The sequence below is a fragment of the Pteronotus mesoamericanus genome, unplaced genomic scaffold (genome assembly GCF_021234165.1).
Source record: "Pteronotus mesoamericanus isolate MK-2021 breed Mesoamerican mustached bat unplaced genomic scaffold, CSHL_Meso_final contig_50, whole genome shotgun sequence".
NCBI classification, from domain to species: Eukaryota; Metazoa; Chordata; class Mammalia; order Chiroptera; family Mormoopidae; genus Pteronotus; species Pteronotus mesoamericanus.
This window is the reverse complement of record NW_026555186.1, coordinates 39872501-39894117: the sequence shown is the minus strand read 5'-3', so window position 1 is coordinate 39894117 and position 21617 is coordinate 39872501. Positions and strand designations below refer to the sequence as shown.

The following is a 21617-nucleotide window of genomic DNA, read 5'->3' as shown; positions in this document are numbered from 1 at the left end:
GATCCCAAGGATATCCACAATCAACCAGTATCACACTGACGGTATTTCCTAGTGGTTCAACAAGAGCTGTCCTTGTCCAAACTTATATCAATGAATGAAAAAGAAAATGGAGAAAATATATATACTTTGGCCATCTATCTGTTCCTTTGGCCTGGCTAGCACTGTTGCCATTCTCTCCACCTTGGCCCCTTTATTGGTAAAAGAATCCTTTCCTCTGGTGTGAATCCCATTCCATGTGGGTTTTGGGGGATAAACTTAATTCCTTCTATCACTGGATTCTGTTCATGATCCAGGCTTGCCTAGAGTGCCTGTCAGCATGTGATTGATTTCTAGATCGTCTATGATCCAAAGGGAAGATAATTTAAGTCCTTCGCAGAATTTTCTATTGGGGAATAAGCTCTTTCCCTGATGGGGCAGGTGAGCTAGTAGAAGGTAAGTCTTACACTGTTGTTGGCCATTATGCTCAAGAAGATTATTAAGTAATAAAAATAACACTAGACATAGTTAGAATTAGTTTTTACTCTTACTTTTGCACTTGTATCCATCATGCTTTAAAAAAGTACTTCATACAATTTCTTAAATGGTCAGATGTATTAGAAGTTTGGTAGCTCAACCTTGAATCTTCAGAAAGTGATCAAGAAATTCCTGATAATATTTCAAGTAACCAAGATGCTCTTTTAAAAAATCCATCGAAGAATAACTACTAAAAGTCAGAATATTATAGAAATATACCTTTCATCCATCAGTCTCAGAGCACCTATGATATAATAACCTGGATAAAAAAATGAGGCAGTAATCTCCTCTGAGCAAAACATAGAATCTAAGCATATGTACATAACATACTTCTGTGGTTCCAGGTGTTGCCAAAGGCAGTAAGAGAGTACAAAGGCCAGTAAAACACACACACATGCGTGCACATGCACATTAAGTGTTCAAGGAACTTGAAGATCTTACTATTGGAGAGTCATATTCCATAGAAATGCCCAAGTTGAAGACAGTTTCTATATTAAGTGAACCCCACTAAACCCTGGAGAAATCACATTTCTAAGTGCTCAGGACTGACTGAGTGCTGGTACCAGGAACGAACCAGCGTGGCAGAGCTCAGGCAAGAGTGGCACAAACAGTCATCACTTCAGTAGGGCCACACAGTTGGAATTAAGCTCATTACACATGAGTTTGAAACAGCTTTAGTTTTTACTTAGCTTGTATTAATTTCCTAAAAGACAGAAACCAACATTTTCTTTTATATCTCCCTCCAAAATATAGTTTAATGCTTAGGAGTCCTCCTTTATTAATTAAGCTCCATAAGAGCCCAAAAGACTTTTTTCTATGTATATGGTTTGGTAGGTTATACTGGCTACTACTTTCATCATAAGGTTTACGTTTACTTAATTACTGCTGACTGGTTCAATTACAAACTTCAGGTTTCCAACCCCCACTGAATCCCATCACTGGCTCTCTCAGCAGTCCATTTCTTGACCATCTTTCAACCCACAATCATTTATATTTACTTTTTGCTTAGATTATCCTTCCAAAAAGTAGGTATGAGAATGTCATTCTCATTTAATAGTTTAAAAATTTAAAAACTAACAAAATTTTAAAAACAAATCTGAACAAAACAAACAAAACCCTCAACTTTGATGGCTTCCCATTGCTTAGAAGCTGAAGTTTAACATCCCATCCTGACCTGGTAATGTGGCGCTGAAGCCAGTCCACCTGTTTCCTCTCCTGCCACTGCTCTCTACCTGGAAAACCTTTCTTGCTCCCCTCAGCCCGTCCGCTTCATCTAGGTAAAATGTGTCACTTTCTCTTTTTATAGCCTAGGTTAACATTGCCTTCTCTGTCTGAAATACCCATCTATGACCAAACACTCATCACTTATCTAATAAACATTCAAAGTGTCACAAACCGATTGGCAGGCAAAATTAATGAATTGAGTCTATCAGATGGAATAAGGGCACATGCCCCACCTAAAAGGGGCATCGTGCACTCAGGACTAGAAAACTGCTACCAAGCAAGTATGGTGGCAGAAATTCAGGGTTTCTCAATATTAATAGTTTGCGGCAAATATTTACAAAACCTAAAAACTGGTCTGTGTACCACTGTGTGTCTAACAAATAAAATATATCTTAAGGTTGTTAGTGTGGACCTTCATGTTAGTCACACTAGGCCTTAGGGCTTCACAGGTTACTGGGACAGGGCTGCTGGCTTGAGTGGCTCACCTTTGGGTATCAGCTCAAATGCTAGTACAGACAGGAGTAAACACGCCCTTCACTCAGCTCTCAGAACACTCTGTTTACATGGCACCTGCCATAGTTTATGCTCGTCGCTAAGTGTTTATGCCTTTGAACCACCAGATCCTAGAGGAGCTGGGCTGTCACCCTCATCCTGTGTTGGCACCACTAGCTCACTGTGCCAACAGCAGAGGCTTAATTATGGCTGTATCTACAGAGAGGTGTCGGCGTGTCAACTTGATTCCAAACTTTAAAGTTATTTTGTACTTTTTCCCTTCCTAAATCAATATTATGCTTTGATTAGGCACCCTGCTATAAAATATGCTGTCACTAAAGAATTTATCTCTTTTGCAAGCCTAAATATGCTTTGAGTCACATTTTAGTTGTACTACATAATCCTAATGTGTTTTTCTACACCTGTTTCTTGTAAGATGGTGGTCAAAATAAGAACAGTTTAGAGATTATCTCTGGTAAATTCAAGAGATTATTTTAGTCAAGAACAGAAGTTTTCATTTGGGAAAATGTATTCATTTGTAAATTTCAGGGTGTAACTTTCTCCCATTTAACAAAAGCACTAAAAAAGCCAGCTTTAATTTTTGCTACAGTTCTTTAATTTCTAGTTATGCTACCTAAGTGTGTTCACAAAACTAATTTAAGCTCAGCATTTCCAGACTTAGAGGATGTCAATTATTTTTAGTGAACCAAAACTCTCATTTCACTAAGCATTTCCTGAACATTGCTACCTATTTCACTCCTCAATTGATCTAATTTCTAGACACAGCCATTGTCCAATTATGAGCACAGGTCCTCCATGCCTGCCACCTGCAAAGTTCATAAACATCAATTCTGTTGAACAAAAATATGTTTTAATAGTTACTTAGATGTTCTCAAAATCAAGGAGGGTAAATATGTCTTCCTTATCTCTATAACCAGAAAGTTAGAAGCCCAGCCCTATTTCAGGTGTTCAAGATTTAAACCCCATCATTTCATTCTACAACTCTGCATGATGCTATTATGCACACTAATTCACCTATGTGTGGATACTTGATTCCCTTACATTGAAACTCTGTGTCATGTGTTCACTAGCATACATGTGTACCATCAGTACTCAAACCAAAAAGCTTACCTGCAGACTGTTGAAAATGACAAAGAGGACCAACATCCAGAAGTGTCTGTAAGCCATGTGCAGGCCTCCCCAAAGCCATGTCACAGAAATCAGGGCAAAGAGATATAAAACCAGTGGAATTTCTAGAAATCATGAAAAAAGAAAGACATTTTCAGCTTCAGAATATGGCACAGTCACACATCTACAGAAAATTATTTTTTGGCTCCTTTCTTGTGATACTCTCTTTGCCTGAATACCCATTTTGAAAGAACAAGCTTGGAAATCCCATTCTAATGCCAGAGAAGAGAAGGCACATTGCTGAGTCCACATTCTTCCTGTTTTGCTGGTAGGTCCGGAGGGGGATGGGGAAGAGGGAGAACTGTTCCTCTCCTAGACTACCACCTGCTGGACTCTTCTGGAAGTTACATGAACAACTGCGGAAATAAAATCACTTTTCAAGCCCAGGTAAATTTTAGAAGATCGCTCCAACAGAAAATGACAGGCAGTTATCAGTGTGCTCTCAAAGTTCACCTAGTCCAACTCGACATTTTAAAACTGAAATGACATAAAAACGTGTGTGTGTGTGATGGAAGAGTATATGCTTATCTCTTTTATTATGTGATGATCCTAAACGTTATAGCTGGTTAAGTTAAGAGCTAAGATAAAGTGACAGGATTCACTATTGTCAACACTAAGCTCATTCTATGCAACATTTTCCCAGGCAATTTGTTTCAATACTTTTCAGAACAGATTTCTTCAAGGCCAATGGATTTCATCACCCCTCTTACTCATGTTTGGTATTTGGGTTTTAGAATAATAACCTTAAAGAAAGGATTTTAATATTTAAATGACAAGCTATATAAGATTTGGAGAGCGAATGAGATCTTAGCAGCTGCAAATAAATACATTTTCAAGTTGTTAAAAGACCTCAGTCTGGACCACATCACTGACAACTCTCGTGACATACCTGAAATTCCGAATGTGTATATATCCACAATCACCAGTTAACAATTAAAATCCACATGTACTGGAGAAGTTAGAACAACTAAATACAACTGTAGCACTTTCTAGATTTTCTTTTATTTTGAAACAATTCCAAACTTACAGAAAAGTTGCAAGTACAGCATGACAACAAAGTTTTTTGTTTCTGAACCACCTGAAAATTGCCAACCTGATCCCCCATCATCATTGCCTGCAATACTTAAAGGTGTATTTTCTACAAAGACATTCTCCTACAGAAACACACTACAACCATCAAATCAGGAAATGAACACTGATCCGTTACTACCATCCTCAGCTCCCATTCAATATGTCAACTATTCCAGAAGTTTCTTTTGTAGCAGAAGGTCCTGACTGTCCTGTTTCTGCAGTCTCCTTTAATCCCAGTAAATTCCCCTGTGCGTCGTTGGCTTTCGTGACTCTGACAGTTTTGGAGATTACCAGCCAGTGGTACAAAAGGACAAATGTTGAACGATTGTACTTATGTGAAGTGCCTAGAGTAGGCAAATTCAGAGACATAAAGTACAACAGAGGTCAGCAGGGGCTGTGGTTGGGATGGGGAGTTATTATTTAATGGAGAGAGAGTTTATGTTTGGAAGGATGAAAAAGTTCTGAAAAGTTCAGAAAGTATGGTTGTACAACATTGTGGAAGTACTTAATATCATTGGATTGTGCACTTAAAATGGTTAAAATGGTAAATTTTATGTTATGTGAATTTTACTACAATTAAGAAACAAAAGACTATGCCAAAATAGGCAGACTTGTGTCAAGATTAAGTTCTACAGAGGAAAAAAAAATCAAATCCTCAAAGTACCTAATTTAGCAGGAAGACACTAATGCGAAATTACTTACATTAGCAAGGAGTCACTAATGTGAAAAACAAACTAGTTTGAAAAGGTTTTAGTGAAAGAAATTACTTGTGGAAAAAAAAGCAGCAAGTGGATGTCATTTAGTAATACTATCATGAAGACAGCCTACTTAGGGGAGTGTGTAAATGCCGCTGAGAATACATAAAATCTCTTTATTTTTCAGTAGAAAATATGATTTCAATGAATTTAATTGCCATTTTTAAAGAAAGTATGGTGCTGTATTATTTTTTTCCTTTGTAATTGCAGCCTTGGCGGGTATTGCTCTGCACCAGTGACAACAATAAAGGCTTTATTATGGAAATCACGCCTCATTTACATGAGGCTGAAATTTAGTCTGTGTTTACAATCTTTTAAGTACTTGTTTTCATTTTACCTCACTGACCTTCTGATTCGAACAATTTGGATGTGCTACTGAAACAAATTTATCAACAGAAAACAAGGAACACATCTATGAAATACTGTGGATTTAAGATCTTTATGGGTCTATTTATAACAACAGGCATGCATTATTTTAAATTAAAAGACAAAGTAATTGAAAAAAAGGTACCAAATATCTTACTTTTAAAATATGGCTCTAAATTAAGATACTTAATTGATCTGACCCTTTCTTTGGAGAGAAAATACTGTGCTTTGAGCTTTCTTAACACAAATTCCACAATGTGCAGTTACCCACCAGTAAATACACCTAAATTCATAGAAAAGACAACAGGGCACATTCTTCACAGAACTGCCAAATCAGCATACGCTGCTGTGGATGGAACAAATAGCAAATCTAAAGATTAGATCGGCAAACTGTTTAAAGAAACACTCCATACATACCTCATTTACCCTTTTACCTCATTCCTAAATTTTGACCGCTAGTCTTAAATTTGGTTCCCATTTTAGAATTTTCTTTTTGCTTCATTACTTCAAACACATTCCCAATAGAGCTCTTAAAAATTTATTTGGGCCCTGGCTGGTGTGACTCAGTTGGTTGGAACATCTTCTCACAAACTGAGGAGTCACGGGTTTGATTCCTAGTCTGGGCACGTGCTGGGATGCAGGTTTGGTCCCTATTCAGGGAGTGCAAGAGGCAACTGATTGATGTTTCTTTCTCATATCAATGCTTCTCTCCCCACCTCTCTCCCTCCCTTCCCCCTCTCTCTGAAATCAATAAGCATGTTCTCAGGTGAGGATAATTTTTTTTTTTTTAAGAACATTTGGATAACAGAATCCACTCCTGGGACATTCTGGGGCTCCTGTCTGGAGATACAGTTACAAATGTCTGTTGCAGCAGGCTAGACTTTGTATACCTCAAATCTCCATTGTGTGCCAGGTTCTTCTTTAATTTAGCCATCTTGACTAAATTCATAATCTCTAGAGTCATCTTCTTCTTTCAAAATAATTTAAAAATTATTTTATTTTATTGTTTTTTATTATTTCAGTTATAGTTGACATTCAATATTATATTAGTTTCAGGTGTAGGCATAGAAGAGTTACCTTCTTTCAATGAGTACTTTAGGGCCAACGATTTCCAAATATTCATCTCCATCTTTCCTGAGCCCCCACACTCTGGGCCTGGTGCTCTCCAAAGCATCTCCAACTGAGTTAATCCAAAGCTGACTTTACTATCCTTCCTCGCAAGCTTTCTCTTCCTTCTGAGTCCCAGTGCCACCATCCACATAGATTTATCCCATGGCTGACTGTTCATCATACACTGCACCAAATGAGGTGGGAGTGGGGGAGGACCATGCACATAAAGCAGTCAGAACAGAGCCTAGAATAAAGTTCATGCTTGCTATGCCTTCCTCTCATCCTCATCCTTATCCTTATCACCATCATGACTTTAGTCACGTTAGGGAAATAGTTGGCATGGCTACGTATAGCCCCCCTCCTGCCTATCTGCGTACCAAAATATCATGCAATGAAGAAACATGTTAAACTTTTTTTTGTACCCGATTCTCCCAAACTTATTTGGTTATAGAACCCTTTTGCTTATCTGATGTAATCTGAAGATCACACTTGGAGGAGGGTTGCTTTCAGTGGACAGACTCTAAATTCTATCACATCCATATCATCACTGAAAACTTCCTGACAAACCTATTTTAGGTTGGCCGTTCAGTGTTTTCTATTCTCTTCCCTCTCCCTTTGATATTTTCTTTTCTTTCCTATCCTATCCTATCCTATCCTATCCTATCCTATCCTATCCTATCCTACACCATCCCATCCCACTTAAAAAAGCTTGGCAAGGAGACTCACCATTATGTTGTGACCTACAATTTGTAAACCTCTGCTCTAGAAGGATGTTTAAATAGGATATGGTAGGCTATCTTAGACATTATGTAGGTACAGTAAGCATAACTATAATGGGGGCCTACACCAACCATCTTCTTACCTGGATTTACCCTGACCCTCACTGGTATATGAAGGAGATAAGCCTACTTTTGAAGGCTCTGTAGAGGTGAGATATTGGATCCAGGGGCACAAAGGAAAGTCAATACTTGTATAGAGTATATTTTCCAGGGGAAAAGAAAAAGAATGTGAGCAAATTCTCAGAGGAGTCTCAAAGTCTGCTGAGAACCTAAATAGCAGTACTTTGTCAACGCCTGACTTAGGGCTCTCCTGAATGCTAAAGGACAGTCCAGTGTCAGGCCTACTTTGAGTGTGATTTATTGGGATTGAAAAAAAAATGGTACAAGCCTAGAATTATGGTCTTGCCTTGCAAAAGCTATATATAATTTTCAATTTGTAGGCTATAATTTTGATTCTAAGGAGAATAATCAAGTTAGATGAGACATACCCACATGGACCTTGCATGAACTGTTATTAGAATAATTCCATTTGAATCATGCACTTCAAAGTTGCCAGATGCTATCCTACTGGGGGTGGGGTGTGTGTTGGGGGGTCAAATAGGTCTGTGATGTTTAAGTAAAAGATTAAATGGTCTGTTTTCTTTTTGTGAGGAAAAATGTCTTGGAACTATGAGAAAGAAAATTATCACTTGGGTTCACAACCAACATAGTGATTTTCTACACATTTCATAAATGTTTCATAAAATGACATTATAACAAAAGTTTTTAGAAGATCAGTTATAAAACAAACAGGAAGTCAGACAACTAACAATGGAAGACTGGTTAACCTAGTTTTCTAATTACATTACCAGTTAGTTACTGAGCCGTAAAAGAGTTCAAAACACTCATCCCCAGGCATGCACCTAACAGCAGCTTCCAAGATATTTAGCTTTTTTATAATACAAGGAAAACATACAATGCATCTTTCAATCTGCCTATATCTATATTTTGTATCTTACTAGATAGACTCATAATTTTTGGAAATTAGGTTACTATGTATTTGGCCATGAATAGCCAGTTATAATTTTATGAATAGTTTGATAGGACATTATACTGCAGTCATTAAGATTTATTAGTCTTAAATTCAAAAATGAAGTCTTGAGTTAATTCTGACTCAATGACTCAGACTAATTAACTCTAAAGATAACTCTATGTGTGCAAGAAAATATTTACAATGTGTTAAATATGTCAGTTCCTAGAACTGTTTTCTGGTAGACGCTCAGTCCTCAATCTGGATGAATGCCAGTTGACCTAATGCTTATTTTCTTTCTTTAATTTGGTTCTCTGGCCATTGTATTATAAATCTGTATAACCAGTTACAAATTTTATGTTATTTTTTAAATTTCCTTTGTCATGTTACTATTCTAAAACATTTACTTGAGTTAACACTTTTGGTTCTTCTCTTTCCATGTGATCACTTGCATTTCTTCTCCCATTGTTACTGTTGGTATTTAGTTAATTATTAATAAAGGAAAGGGGTGCAAAGGAAGTAAGATATTGAGCTTAATAAACTGGGGAGCATGAACCTGCTTGCTTCACGGGGAAGTTATAGCTTCACACCTCAGAGGCTTACGGCACTGCTCTGTCAGTGCTGGGTTGTTGTGGGGTGCAGGAGAGGAGCTGGGCCAAAGAGGCCTGTAAGTCTAACTAGGGAGTGGACCTATCAAAAATGTGCAGAAGCTTGGGAAGTTGATTGGTCCTTTTGAAAAAGCACCCGGTCCATCCCAAACTCAAGCTAACATAATCCCAGGGGAACAAAGAAACTCGCTCTCTCTCTCAAACCTACACTTTTACCATGTGCTTACGTGTTCTCTCTCTACAGCCATGTGGCCTTAGCAGCCACATGGCGGGCAGCCGGGTGGACTCCGCCACTGGGAACAAGCTACGCTACCTGGATGGGGACTGAGACTCCTTAGCAGCTGCCTGTGGGCTCCAAAAAGACTAAGTTTTAATATGAAGCAGAAACTCCAGATGCTGGCTTTTGCTTTGGCCTTGCTGAGGACAAGGTCGAACTTTTTCCATGGCTAAAAAGAAAGAGATAGGATATTGGAAACCCAGGGGATAGGTTCTATTGAATATTTCCACTAGGATAAATCTTGCCACACCACAATCTCCTATGTGTCGGCCCTTGGGATGCTTTCCTTGTGGTCCGAGAAGAGCCTCACTTTCACCAGCAACACCATAGGCTATCAGATTATCAGGGCATTGTTTGATCTTAAAATATTATATGTATGTTTCCCAAAAACTATGGAGATACACTTGGTCTCTGTTGTTAAGTAACTATTTTTTATTTTTTTTATTTTTATTTTTTTTTAAGCAGTTAATATTTTTATTTAGCAAATAGTATATACATATACACACACATATATATTTTTTACTATGGTACTCTTTGCCTTTTAATATAAAACATGTTTCACTGTTAGGCTATTCATATACTTGGAAATTTTTTTAAATGTATTGTAAGGAAGGAACTTAATTTTACTTTCAGCATTATCTTATTCTTTTTTTTTTTTAATTAATTTATTTACTTTTTAAATACATTTGTCTCTGCCTTCCCCCCACCTCTTTCCCTTGCCCCCTCCCACCTTCCCTCCCTCAGCTCTTCCCCTTAAGTAACTATTTTTTAAATAGAGAATGCCAAACTTACTTCCAGAGCTGCTTTTAGCATATACAAAAATAATAGACTATAAAGTGGTCTGATACTTTTGCTATTTAAAGGCTTATCATTATCCATTTGAACAATAGGACAGTACCCACAGGTGTGGCAGGGATTTTTATGCAAGTGGGAGTAAACTAATGTCTTATTGCTCATTCTTACTAACAACCTTGGACCAAGCCCTTACACAGAAAAGAAAGGGAAACCACTGTGTTAGGAAAGAAAGGCAATCCCCAGACCAAATGTCTCATGGATGACCTAGGGAGAAGGTGGCTGTCCAAAAAAATAATAACACATACATTGATAATATTTGTATATGAGTGATCAAAGTAATTTGATAAAAGTGATTTGTACCCAATGACATACCTTTAAAAATTTTGTTTCTGTATCTGTCAATGTCATATGCAAACTTTAACATTTATGAGATTTTAATTCCAACTCTTTTCTTCTGTTTCACGTGGAGTTAAAACTGTTATTCATTAGACTGTTTCACCAGTGTCAAATAATAGTAGTAAATGCAAGGTAGGTACTATAGTCTATTTTTGTCCTAGGCTCACAACTCCCTCCCTCCCTTCCTTCCTCTCTCTCTTTCTCTCTCTTTGAGTGAGATCATTGGAATTTTACTTAACTGTGGGTATCCTGGGTTTGACATTAGTAGCTAAGACTAATGAATGAGCAGCCATACAGTATTTTGGTCACTCTGCTTCCCAAGCCTTCCAAATGGAGCTATTTTTAGTATTCAATTTCATCTTTAATAGCCTAGACAGATCCTGCCACATTTTGTTGGTTTTTTTTCTTTTTTAACTAGATGAAGCTGATTTTGTTACAAAGTTTGTGAAAGACATTTGTAAAAAAAAAAAAAAAATTCATGCATTCAAAGCACCTTTACCATAAACACAGATTAGGTATTTATTTGCAAAACCTCTGGCATGGGTGGGGGGCGGGGGCAAGGGATGATGGAGAGAAGGAAGTCACCACACTTCTTGGGAACTGTATAATTAAATAAATGTAAGGGTCAAATATTATTCATTTTGATGATTTGTTAATTTGCAACCACACTGATTTACACTCTTTATAATACTGTAAAAGAGGCTTTAAATTGCTCTTCAATACTTTTAGTCTTTCCCTATGACCCAATTTTTACTTCTTTCTTGAAGGTAATGCATACTAATTATAAATCACATCATTTGCTTTCCTGAAGGATATTTACACTAAATTTTACCATTTGTTTCTGTCAAATTCAATGAAAAGGAATATATCTATTTTAAATATGGGCCTTCAGCCAATTAAACTTTTTTAAAAGCATGCATTGTGGTTGATTGAGTAGGATTTATTCATTAACAAAAACAGAAGAGTAGAGTGGTTATGGGCATGGGCATGAGACCTTATTTGAAGGCCATTTACTGGCTGTGTGAACTTGGCTAGGTGCTTCACCGTTCAAAGATGCAATTTATTCGTCTGTACCATGAGAATAATACTAGCACCTCTCAATTAAGGTTTTGTTGATTCAATGAGGATTTAATGGTTGAAACAGAACATTTAGAACAGTTTTATGTAAACTTTGGCTATTGCTTTTTATGCAAGAAATATATTTCCTTAGCAAGTATAAAAAATGTATTAGTGAAAATATGATAGGTAAAAGGATAAATTACATATGGATTTCCTTTCAAATATTATATATGTATATATACATACTATTATATATGCACATGCACTATAATAAAATGTAGAAGATAAATATTAGGAGAAATCAAGTAACTGCTGTTTTCTCAAGTTGTCTTCCAGCCAACGGCATCAGGGGGACCTTTGTGAGGATGAAGAAATTTCAGCTGGACTTTGAGGGTGAGCTATAATTGAACATGTTGGAGCTTAAGGTATTGGGAATACCATTAAGTAGAGGCAAAAAGGCAAATGCATAAATAAGTGTAAATTATTCCTTTTGATTGAAGTTAAAAGTCCATGAAGGTAGATAGTGAGAAGAATATTGTAACACTAGGTCATGAACGGATCCCAAGGGCCAGAGTCGGCAATACATATTTTTTTACAGGAATGGAAAGCCGTTTACAGTTTCTGAGAAGAGGTGTCACCTAATCAAAACAGACTCTACCTTTATAGAAAAGTAAATAGTGTAGAGAATGCTGGAGGCAGGGATATCAGTTAGCTAACTACTGCAGTGGTCAAAATGAGAGATGATAAAGGTGTGAGGCAAGGGAATGGCAGAGAAGTGGATCCCACAATGGAAAGAAAGGGGTGGACACAGAAATACCACTGAAATAGAATCTGCCATAGTGCCCCCAAATCAGAAAACAATGAGAAACTTGGAAACTATACAGCTGTTGGGACTTCAGCACTGGAGACTCTAAATCAGTAAATCTATAGAGTGACCCATCAAACCATAATTTCTGAGAGTGTGATTTTAATGATCATCTTTGAAAACTACTGACCTGAAACTCTACGACTGTGGAGTAAAACAAATTACACTGGCCTCGAGGTTAGGAAAATAGGAAAAGGATTGAGAGGAAGAAGAGACGAATAACACAGTGATCAGAGCAACTGGGACAGGCAGAGGAGCAACGTTGATGACAAACCCTGTACTTCCTGAGGACAAGATCTCATTCTCAGGAAGACGGCAGAAAAAGCTGGGGAGAAAGCTGGAATCAAACTGATAGATTTGAAAATCACCACTGTGATTTTAAAAAGGCAGAGGAAATCCCTGAAAAACAGACACACTAGAGAGTTGAGTCACAAGAAGAATGCTTCATGGCCTTGGATTTAGCAGGATGATAAAAAGGAAAAAGTATCATGAAATTGAAGGGAAATGGACCATTTAAGGAGGGGTACTGATTTATGCAGAAGAGTTTAAGCATAAGGACATGAGGAAAGAGGACAGTAGATTTGGTGTCCAAAGTCATAGGTGATGAATGAGAGTATAAGCAAGGTACTCTCAAGATTTAGCAATGAACAGAAGGTGATGAGTTCATCCAGCTCATGGACTCCTCTTCAAGAAGTTTGTTGGTTAAGGAAAGTGGCAGGGAAGTAACTTGATAAGGCAGCAGCATATGAGTAAACACTCGGAGGCAGTGAAAAATGACGCATGTTTTTAGGTGAAGGGGAAAGACACAGAGGAGAGAGATTTAAGACATAAGACAATTGTATAGAATTCAATGAAACAAGTTCCAAGAGGAAGAAAAATAGATGAAGGGCACAATTGAGAGAGCTGGCTTTGGTGAAAATGAGTTATTTACTTCCTTATCTGAAACAGGAGGAAAAGTGGCAAAGAAAGGAAACAACAGAGAAATGAGTATATAAAAACATGGAAAGCTGAATAAAGTAATGTCGTGTTATTTCACAATTGTATAGAATGTGAGAAATACAGGTATTATGCACAAGACTTAAGGGCAGTGAATCTGTTTCAAAGATTAATTAAGAATCAATTAAAGATAATCCAAAGGATTTCTGAGGGCAGAGATGGCCCAGTTTAAGGAAGTGTAGGCATTGATAGGACTGATGATTGGCAAAATGCTTAAGGAGAGAGCCAAGCTGTGAGGAAATCCAGGGAGCTAGTAAAAATATCCTTGGAATGTCCAATCACAGGGTGGAGGGAAGGGAAGTCACAGTGACAATTAAGACCAAGTAGGAGTGAGGACCAGAGAGAGGAGGATGGAAGGAGATTGTGCTCAGCCAGAGATGAGGCGAGAGAAATGGTGACCCAGGAAGGGAGAACGTCACGAGGAATGGTATCCACACTAACATGAATAGGAAAAGGGGGATGTAAGCAAAAAAGCACAGATTTAAAAAGAGGAAGAATATTTTTGACATTCTATTAGTTGGAAGGAGTGGCCTCTTCCAGCTGGTTGTAAGGAAAGTGATCTTTTATGAGGCAGACCATTTCAGTCATGATAGGGCAAGTGAAAGAATAGTTTTGGGAAAAGATTTTCACCTTCGATATGGTGTACTTTTATTATAAAAGGAAACAACTTACAGAAATGTCATTTGCTTTTATTTGGTTTTCAGAGTTTTATATGTAAAACATTAAGTATGGCGCTGTGATCATAGGCCTTGTGCCGAGTATATGTTTTTAAAGAAATTTATGATACAGTTGCTAATTTCCCAGATCACTGGTCCCCACTTGCTATTTTCCTAGTCTGAGCAACCCAAATATACTTTATTTCTGAATCTTTTCTTTAATATTGTACCAGCTAATTAATTAAAATGTCATCAACTATTATTCTGTGACTGCATTTAAAAAAATAGCTGTTTAGGCACTAAATCATAAATTGAAAGTATGTGTAAATAATAAAAATGGCAATAAATAACACATGGAAAAAGTTGCAAATCAAGAATGAACCTATGGATTTGGGATTTGGCTGATTAGAGGGAGCCACGGCATATTATACAGGATGGGCAGTTGACTGCAACAAAGGAGGCTCATAGACTAGGTCAAAGGGGGAATGTGATGTTTCAATGTCATAGATATTCCAAGATAAAAGAGCCTTAAAAAAACTAAGTTGCCTACTTGCTGGTTGGATTTCATTTACATTCTTTAGAAATTGTCTGAATAGACATTTTAGAGAAAACATTTAAAAAAATCAGAAATTGTACTTTCATCAGCCAAGAGTTAAACAGGAGATTTCGGCCATATACTTAAAAAAAAAAAAAGAAAAAAGAAAAAAAAAACGGGCTCGCAGTTCAAAGAAATAAACATGAATAATTGTTTTATGTAGCTTTCAAAGGATGAGAAAGTAATGGCTCATCAGTAATTTTTCCAGGATAAAGAAGGATTTGAGCAGGAGAAATTTTTTTAAAACGTAAAGTATGCCAGGAAAATTAAAATTTAAACTTTTTATTAATTTAGAGAAAAAACTGCCAAGGTAATACATGAGAAACTCACTTTATATATGTACAAAAATTATAAGCAACGGGAAAAATTTCATTGATTTTTATGCATACATCAATGCCAGATGCCAATTGTACTGCAGGTCAAAAAGTGTGCAATGTACCTGAGCAACGATACTACTGTGATGCTCTTAGTGGCTTTAAATTTAATACTGATCATATCTTCTACTAACACCCCACTGAAACATCTTCACAATGGTGATCAAGACTGAAATGAGCTTCAATTCCATTCCTTCTCCTCCCTCACCATAAACTTGTTGATAAACCCAGCAAACAAGAGTGGATCCAGTTATGTTATTTAAGTCCAAGCTTACCAGAAATCCCATCTTTAGGCAACAGCACGAGTTCAGCATAGCTGAAGGAGGAGGCTATTTGGAGATAGGGACTTGGAAAAGTAATTAGGTCACGTGGGTGGAGCCTTCATGATGGAATGACTACCCTTACCAGAAGCAACAGGAGAGAACTACCCTCTTCCCCCGCACCCCGACCTGCACTCTCTCCTGACCATATGAAGACACAAGAAGAAGGTGGCTATCTGTAAGCCAGGAGCAGGGTGCTCATCGGGAACTGAACTGGCTGGGAACAAGACTGTGGGACTTCCCAGCCTCCAGAAGTGTGAGGAATGAACTTCCGTTGTTTAAGCCACACCGTCTGTGGCATTTCGTTAAGGCAGCCCAAGCTGATTAATACACCAGTCATAATCATGAACAAAGAGGGAGGCATATTTGAGAGATATTTCGGATGCATATAGGACAAAGGAGTTTTATATCTGACTGTATTCAGCACATATTAAAAGTTACGCTGTATTTATAACACTATTTCTTCAATGTTTCATTTTATCTTACTAAATCCTATCTAAAATAAAAGTATATTAAACTGTCAATGAAGGAATAAAAAAAAAAGAGTTGTGCTAATATAAATACCAATACATACTAAGTACTGACTACATTAAAGTGTACTAAAGAGCTTATATGAATTAACAATTAATCCATCACACAGCTCTATACAGTTAATTAAGTATTATCTTTATGCCAGTACAATAATGAGGAAAACTAGGGATGTTTCAGCACCCTAAAGAGAGAGGGCTATCTTTCTTGGAAATCAGAATATGAACAAATATGCCAGCTCAGATCACTTCAAATTCTTTCTGGGAAAAGGAGTCTATTACTTTTATGAAATGAGAGTTTTGTAGGTTTCATTCAATGTTTTCATGTTATTTCTCTTGATGAAAGTTGTGAGAACACAATGGTATTGGTGCTAGCGGTTACGGTGGCTCTGGAGAGCTTGAGGGTCACCTGGGGCTGTGATGCCAACTGCAAACTTCAATGCTTTTCTGTGCCTCTCCTATCCTGATTTTCTTACCTGACTATAGAAATAATAATACCTGCTTCATAGGATTCCTGTAAAAATAGAGACAATATATATAACCCTGGTTGGCACAGCATCTGACATAGGGTGAGTCTTAATTGGTAGAGTGGTGATGATGATATAATTATGACTACCAGGGCCCAGGTAAATTCACACCTGCTACTGAGGTACAGTCCAGCTCTTTATTCTTCCTTCTGACTCTGCCATATCCATGCCCTGTGCTCTCTGCCCACTTAGAAAACAAATGCAATTTGGACTTAAAAGTTTAGGACTGAAATAGACTAAATGGAGAACTACCCTTGTCCTTATCAATATTTAACTGTGACTAGGTGAAAGGGAGTTCACTGAGGCAAAATATTCAGAAAACTTTAGTTCTAGAAATGCCCAGCTCTGCCACAAATTATCAATCCCTTTTCTTCTTTGGTTACATGTATAAATCAGGAGATTAAACAGAAATTTAAGCTTTCTCTCAACTCTAGGATTTTATAATACTGTTCATCTGAATGTTTTAAACCTCAGGAAACTATCTCTGAATGTTAGTGTCTTATAAGCATTATCAAATCCCAAATGTTTTCAAAAACAGTAATGAAGAGAACAAACACTAAAGACTGACTACACATCATCTTTCAGGCTCAGAGAGTTCTGATCTAAATCTTTGAAGACTGAGGTCATAGATATGAATCTAAGCAGAGGACAAGCATCCACAATGTTTTTTTTAAAGTTCTAGATTTTCCCCACCACTGTTGGCAAAATGTGGGGAGACTGAACTGTGTTCACAAAGATTTTTCAAGCTCCAGTGGAAGAGATTGTTTACAGTCTGGTAATAAGCTCGGGGGGTTTCCTTGGGTCCCTAGGCATTGTTTTATTTTCTTTTGAGAAATGGAACTGAGAGTAGACTGCAAACAAGCAGCGTACTGCCAAGGACATGTGAAACCTGTTATATTGGTCATTTTGGATCCAATTCAAGCACATACTGTTACTAGGTAAGAGTACTTCCACTTCGCTTTAGTGGAAACCTCAATTTTGCTTTAGGAAAAAAAAAACAGCGTTTTTTTCCATTTTTATTTATAAACCATGTATGTTCCTGCAAGCAGTAACATCTAAAATGACAATGACATACTTGTAATTCTGATGTGAGAATAAGTGTACTAGAACTAGAGTGTTTTAGCTATTCATAACTATATAATAAAACCATTACAAAACTTAGTGACTTAAAATAATTTTTTATTACTCACAGTCTTACAATCTGAGTTGGTCAGTTTTTCTGCCCCTATGTAGTATCTACTTGTGCTAGAACCTATAGAATTCTCTACTCTCTTGTCTGGAATCAGAGGTGAGGTGCCTGAAACAACTGAAGGCCAGCCCAGCAATTCTGCCCACGTGGCCCCTCCACATGACTAGCCTGGCATTTCAAACATCATGGTGGTCTCATGATAACTGGACTTCTTACATGGTAGCTGGCTTCCAAGAGAAAAGTAACTGAAACTACTAGTTCTCTTAAAGGCCAGCACCATTATGGGACAGCATCACTTCCATCATATTATATTGGTCTCAGCAAGTCCAAAGCCAGTCCATATTTAAAAAAGATTATTTTTAAAAATTTATTTTACTCTTTTTCTTTTATTGATTCTAGGGAGGATGGGAAGGGAGGGAGAAGGAGAGGGAGAAACATGAATTGGTTGCCTCTCTCATGTGCCCTGACTCGGGACTGAACCCACAACCCAAGCATGTGTGCTGACTGGGAATCGAACTTGTGACCTTTCAGTTTGCAGGACAACACCCATCCAACTAAGCCACACTGGCCAGGGCCAAAGCTAGTCCAGATGTACAGAGAGGCGAAACAGACTTCACTGGTCTGTATGAGAGGTAGTGCACATGCCACAGGAAGGAAGCAATGGACTGTGGCCATCTTTGGAGAACACAGCACAGTCTACTGCACTTACCAAGAGCTCTTTCCTTTTCCTCTTTCTCCTTTGGATTTCACTGAGTTTCTCTGAACTCTATTTGACATTTTTTAAATGTCAAGGGAAACAAAGTCACTCAACTTTAGGACATAAGGGATGATCCTTTCCTATCTACACATATGTGTGGGATTTTTTTTTTTTTTATAAGAAAGGGATTTGCAATCACCTAATTCCCCTTTTTATTCGAATTATTTTCCTTTCCTGGTCTTATGTGAATCATTCGTCACTTAAGGACTGGTTGATAAATCAGAACAGAGCCAGTAAATTCTAATGAGCCTCCAAGGAGAGACAGACTTATCATTGCCAGAGATCAAAACCAAACCCTAAAATTACAGGCTTTGTTTAAAGTGCTGTTTGAGACATTGAAATTTAGTTCAGGGAACATACCTTCATCCTGACTCACTCTCACTGCACATTCAGCCCAGTGAAGAGAGGAGCAGGCCAATAAATGTCATTAGGAACCACTGACATTTGAAAATTTGGTTGACAGCAGTCAGGCAGCAAAAGAGGCCAGAGGCCGAGCTGTCATCGCTGTCCCGGGCCAGGCTGAGAGAAGGAAGGGACTGAGAGTCGCCATCTTCGGGAGACTACAGCACAGGGCAAACTTTATTTATTAGCAGCTTTAACTCTGTGCCCTCCTCTCCTTTGGATTTCATTGCATTTATTTGAACTCTGAAATTAAGGATACCAGGAACAAAAAAGTAACTAAAAGCACACAGCTGCAAATGGTTTGATACTTAGCAGTCATGACAAACACATAAATGTTGATTTTTATTGTTCTTATTGTCAGGCACATCTAACCCGCACAATAGTGGTTAGTTTGGAGAACGGTTCTATAGCTATATGAAAGATTCCAGGCCTAACAAAATGATTTATGCAAACTCTTCAGTTATTCAAATAGGTGATGCTAGTATTAATGAATTGCATCTGTTTGCCAAACATAAAACTCCAAGGTAAGTAAGTAATCATAATCATTATGGTTACTAAACACCAACAAACACAAAACAGCTTGGCTATAAGTTAACTACAAATTGAACTTTCTTTCTCATAATGTATCATAGTCATTGTTAAAACTGACTTATAAACAAACAAAAAAGCCCTCAACGGTGTTTGACCAATAATACTCAAAATTTAGCATCATTTGTAAAACTCGGAAATTAAGTTTTATAAGAAAAGGGGATTTATTTTCTCCTCTTGATTTACTACTTGGGAATTTATTTTTCATAGTACTATCTAATCCATCTGAAAATGGTCATCCAGTTAAAAAATGCAGGGCAAATATAACTAGATGAGAAACCATCTCAGGGGCCTTATGAAAAAAACGGCTGCTTTTGCATTCTTGGAATTGCAGAGAACTAAGCTGGGCCTGCTTGAGACTTACTGGAACCACCCTCCTCCTCAGGTACTACAGGTACATGATGTTTAACAAGTGCAGGTTTCTCAGAAGACAGCAAAGAGTCTGGGTTTTCAGAGAACTTCTCTGCGTCTGCTTGCGCCATGTAACCTGAGCACCTGAGTGGGGTTCGTGCCACTTCTCATACAACACAGACTATCAGAAGCAAGAAGAAGCTGCTCACTATCCAGTTTTTCAAAAATACAGACATGGGAACTTTATATTTTGCTAATATACCAGAATTTTCAGCTTCCTCCCCCCAGCTTTCTTTTTCCATGTAGATACCTATTTTAAGTATAGTTAGGTTATTTTTTTTTAATTCTGGAAAATTCTCAATTATTACCTCTTCAGGTCTTGCTTTTCTCCATCCTCTCTACTCTTTCCTTTGGCAATCTATTTTCATGTCTCTTAGCTTTGCTGTGGTATTTTCTCTTTTATGTATGTTTCCTTGGTGAATCCTCAATCCTACCTTCAGATTCTAATTCATTAATCCCTTCTTCTCTGTGTCTCATCTAGAGTTTTCCTCAAATATTAATATTTTAAAATTTCAACTACTATATTTTTCATTGCCACAATTTTATTTTTAATTGGTCCGTTTTAATTCTATTTATTCATATTGGTATCTGTTTTTTATGTTTAAGTGATTTTAGTGAGTATGTCTTCCTTCTATCAGGGGTCACTCATACAATTTTTCTGTAAAGAGCCATATGTTAGGTAGACCACATGGTCCCTATTGTACTACATGCACCCAACTATGTATTGTGAAAGCAGGCATAGAACATATGTAAAATAGTGGGTGTGGCTGTGTTCCCCAAAACACTTTATTTACAAAAACCCATCACTGTAGCCACTTTGGAAAATAGTTTGGCAGTTCCTCTCAATGTTAAACATGGAGCTACCATATGACCTAGTACTTCCACCTCAGGTATATACCCAAGAGAAATGAAAAGATATGTTAACATAAAAATTTGTAAATGAATGTCAATAGCAGCATTCTTCAAAATAGCCAAAAGGTAAAAACAACTCAAATATCTACTGATGAATGATAAAAAAAAATGTAGAGTATCCATACAGTGGAATATTATTTGGAAATTAAAAAAAACCTATATACTGATACATGCTATAATATGGCGAACACTGAAAACTTTCCTTCTCATACTGTATCATACTAAGTGAAGCAGTCAGACACAAATGACCACATATTCTATGATCCCACTATATGAACTGCCCAGAATAGATAAATCTAGAGACAAAAGTTGATTAATGGTTACCTAGGGTCAGGAAAATGAAGAATGGGTAGTGACTGCTAATAGGGTTTCTTCTTGGGACAATGAAAATGTTCGCGAATTATATTATGGTGATAGTTACACCACTATATAAATATAGCAAAGGCCCCTGAACTGTGCAATGGAAACAGAAAAACTTTATGACATGTAAATTATATCTCAATGAAGCTATAAAAATAACTATATGAAACAGGAAAACAGATGAATGGCTGGTAGTTTGATAATTCCTGCTTTATATTATTAAGGATCCTAACATACTTAAAGTTCTTTATAGTTTATTCTATTTTAAAATGTTTTTCTAGGTGAAATTCGTCCTTTTGATTTCTGATTTTTAAGGGCTGTCTTTATTAGTTTTCCTCCAATATGTGGAATGTTTGTATTGCAACTAATCTTGAATCGAAAGCGTTTGCTTCTTTGCTTGTTCTCTCCATGTCTCTCTGTCTCTCTCCCTCTGGCCACCTTTTTCTAATGGTTCTGAAGTTGCCTTCACTCATCCCTGCTGTCCAAAAAGGACTAG

At 37.3% G+C, this 21617-nt stretch overlaps 1 protein-coding gene across 1 annotated transcript in view; it reads right to left on the bottom strand.

Annotated features, from left to right (window-relative positions):
* Positions 1–21617, bottom strand: part of ADGRV1 (adhesion G protein-coupled receptor V1) — a 507230-nt gene that overhangs the window by 52630 nt on the left and 432983 nt on the right. The window contains exon 87 of the mRNA XM_054578596.1: positions 3361–3482. Within this exon, the coding sequence (XP_054434571.1) occupies positions 3361–3482 (122 nt within the window). The remainder of the gene's footprint in view (positions 1–3360; positions 3483–21617) is intronic.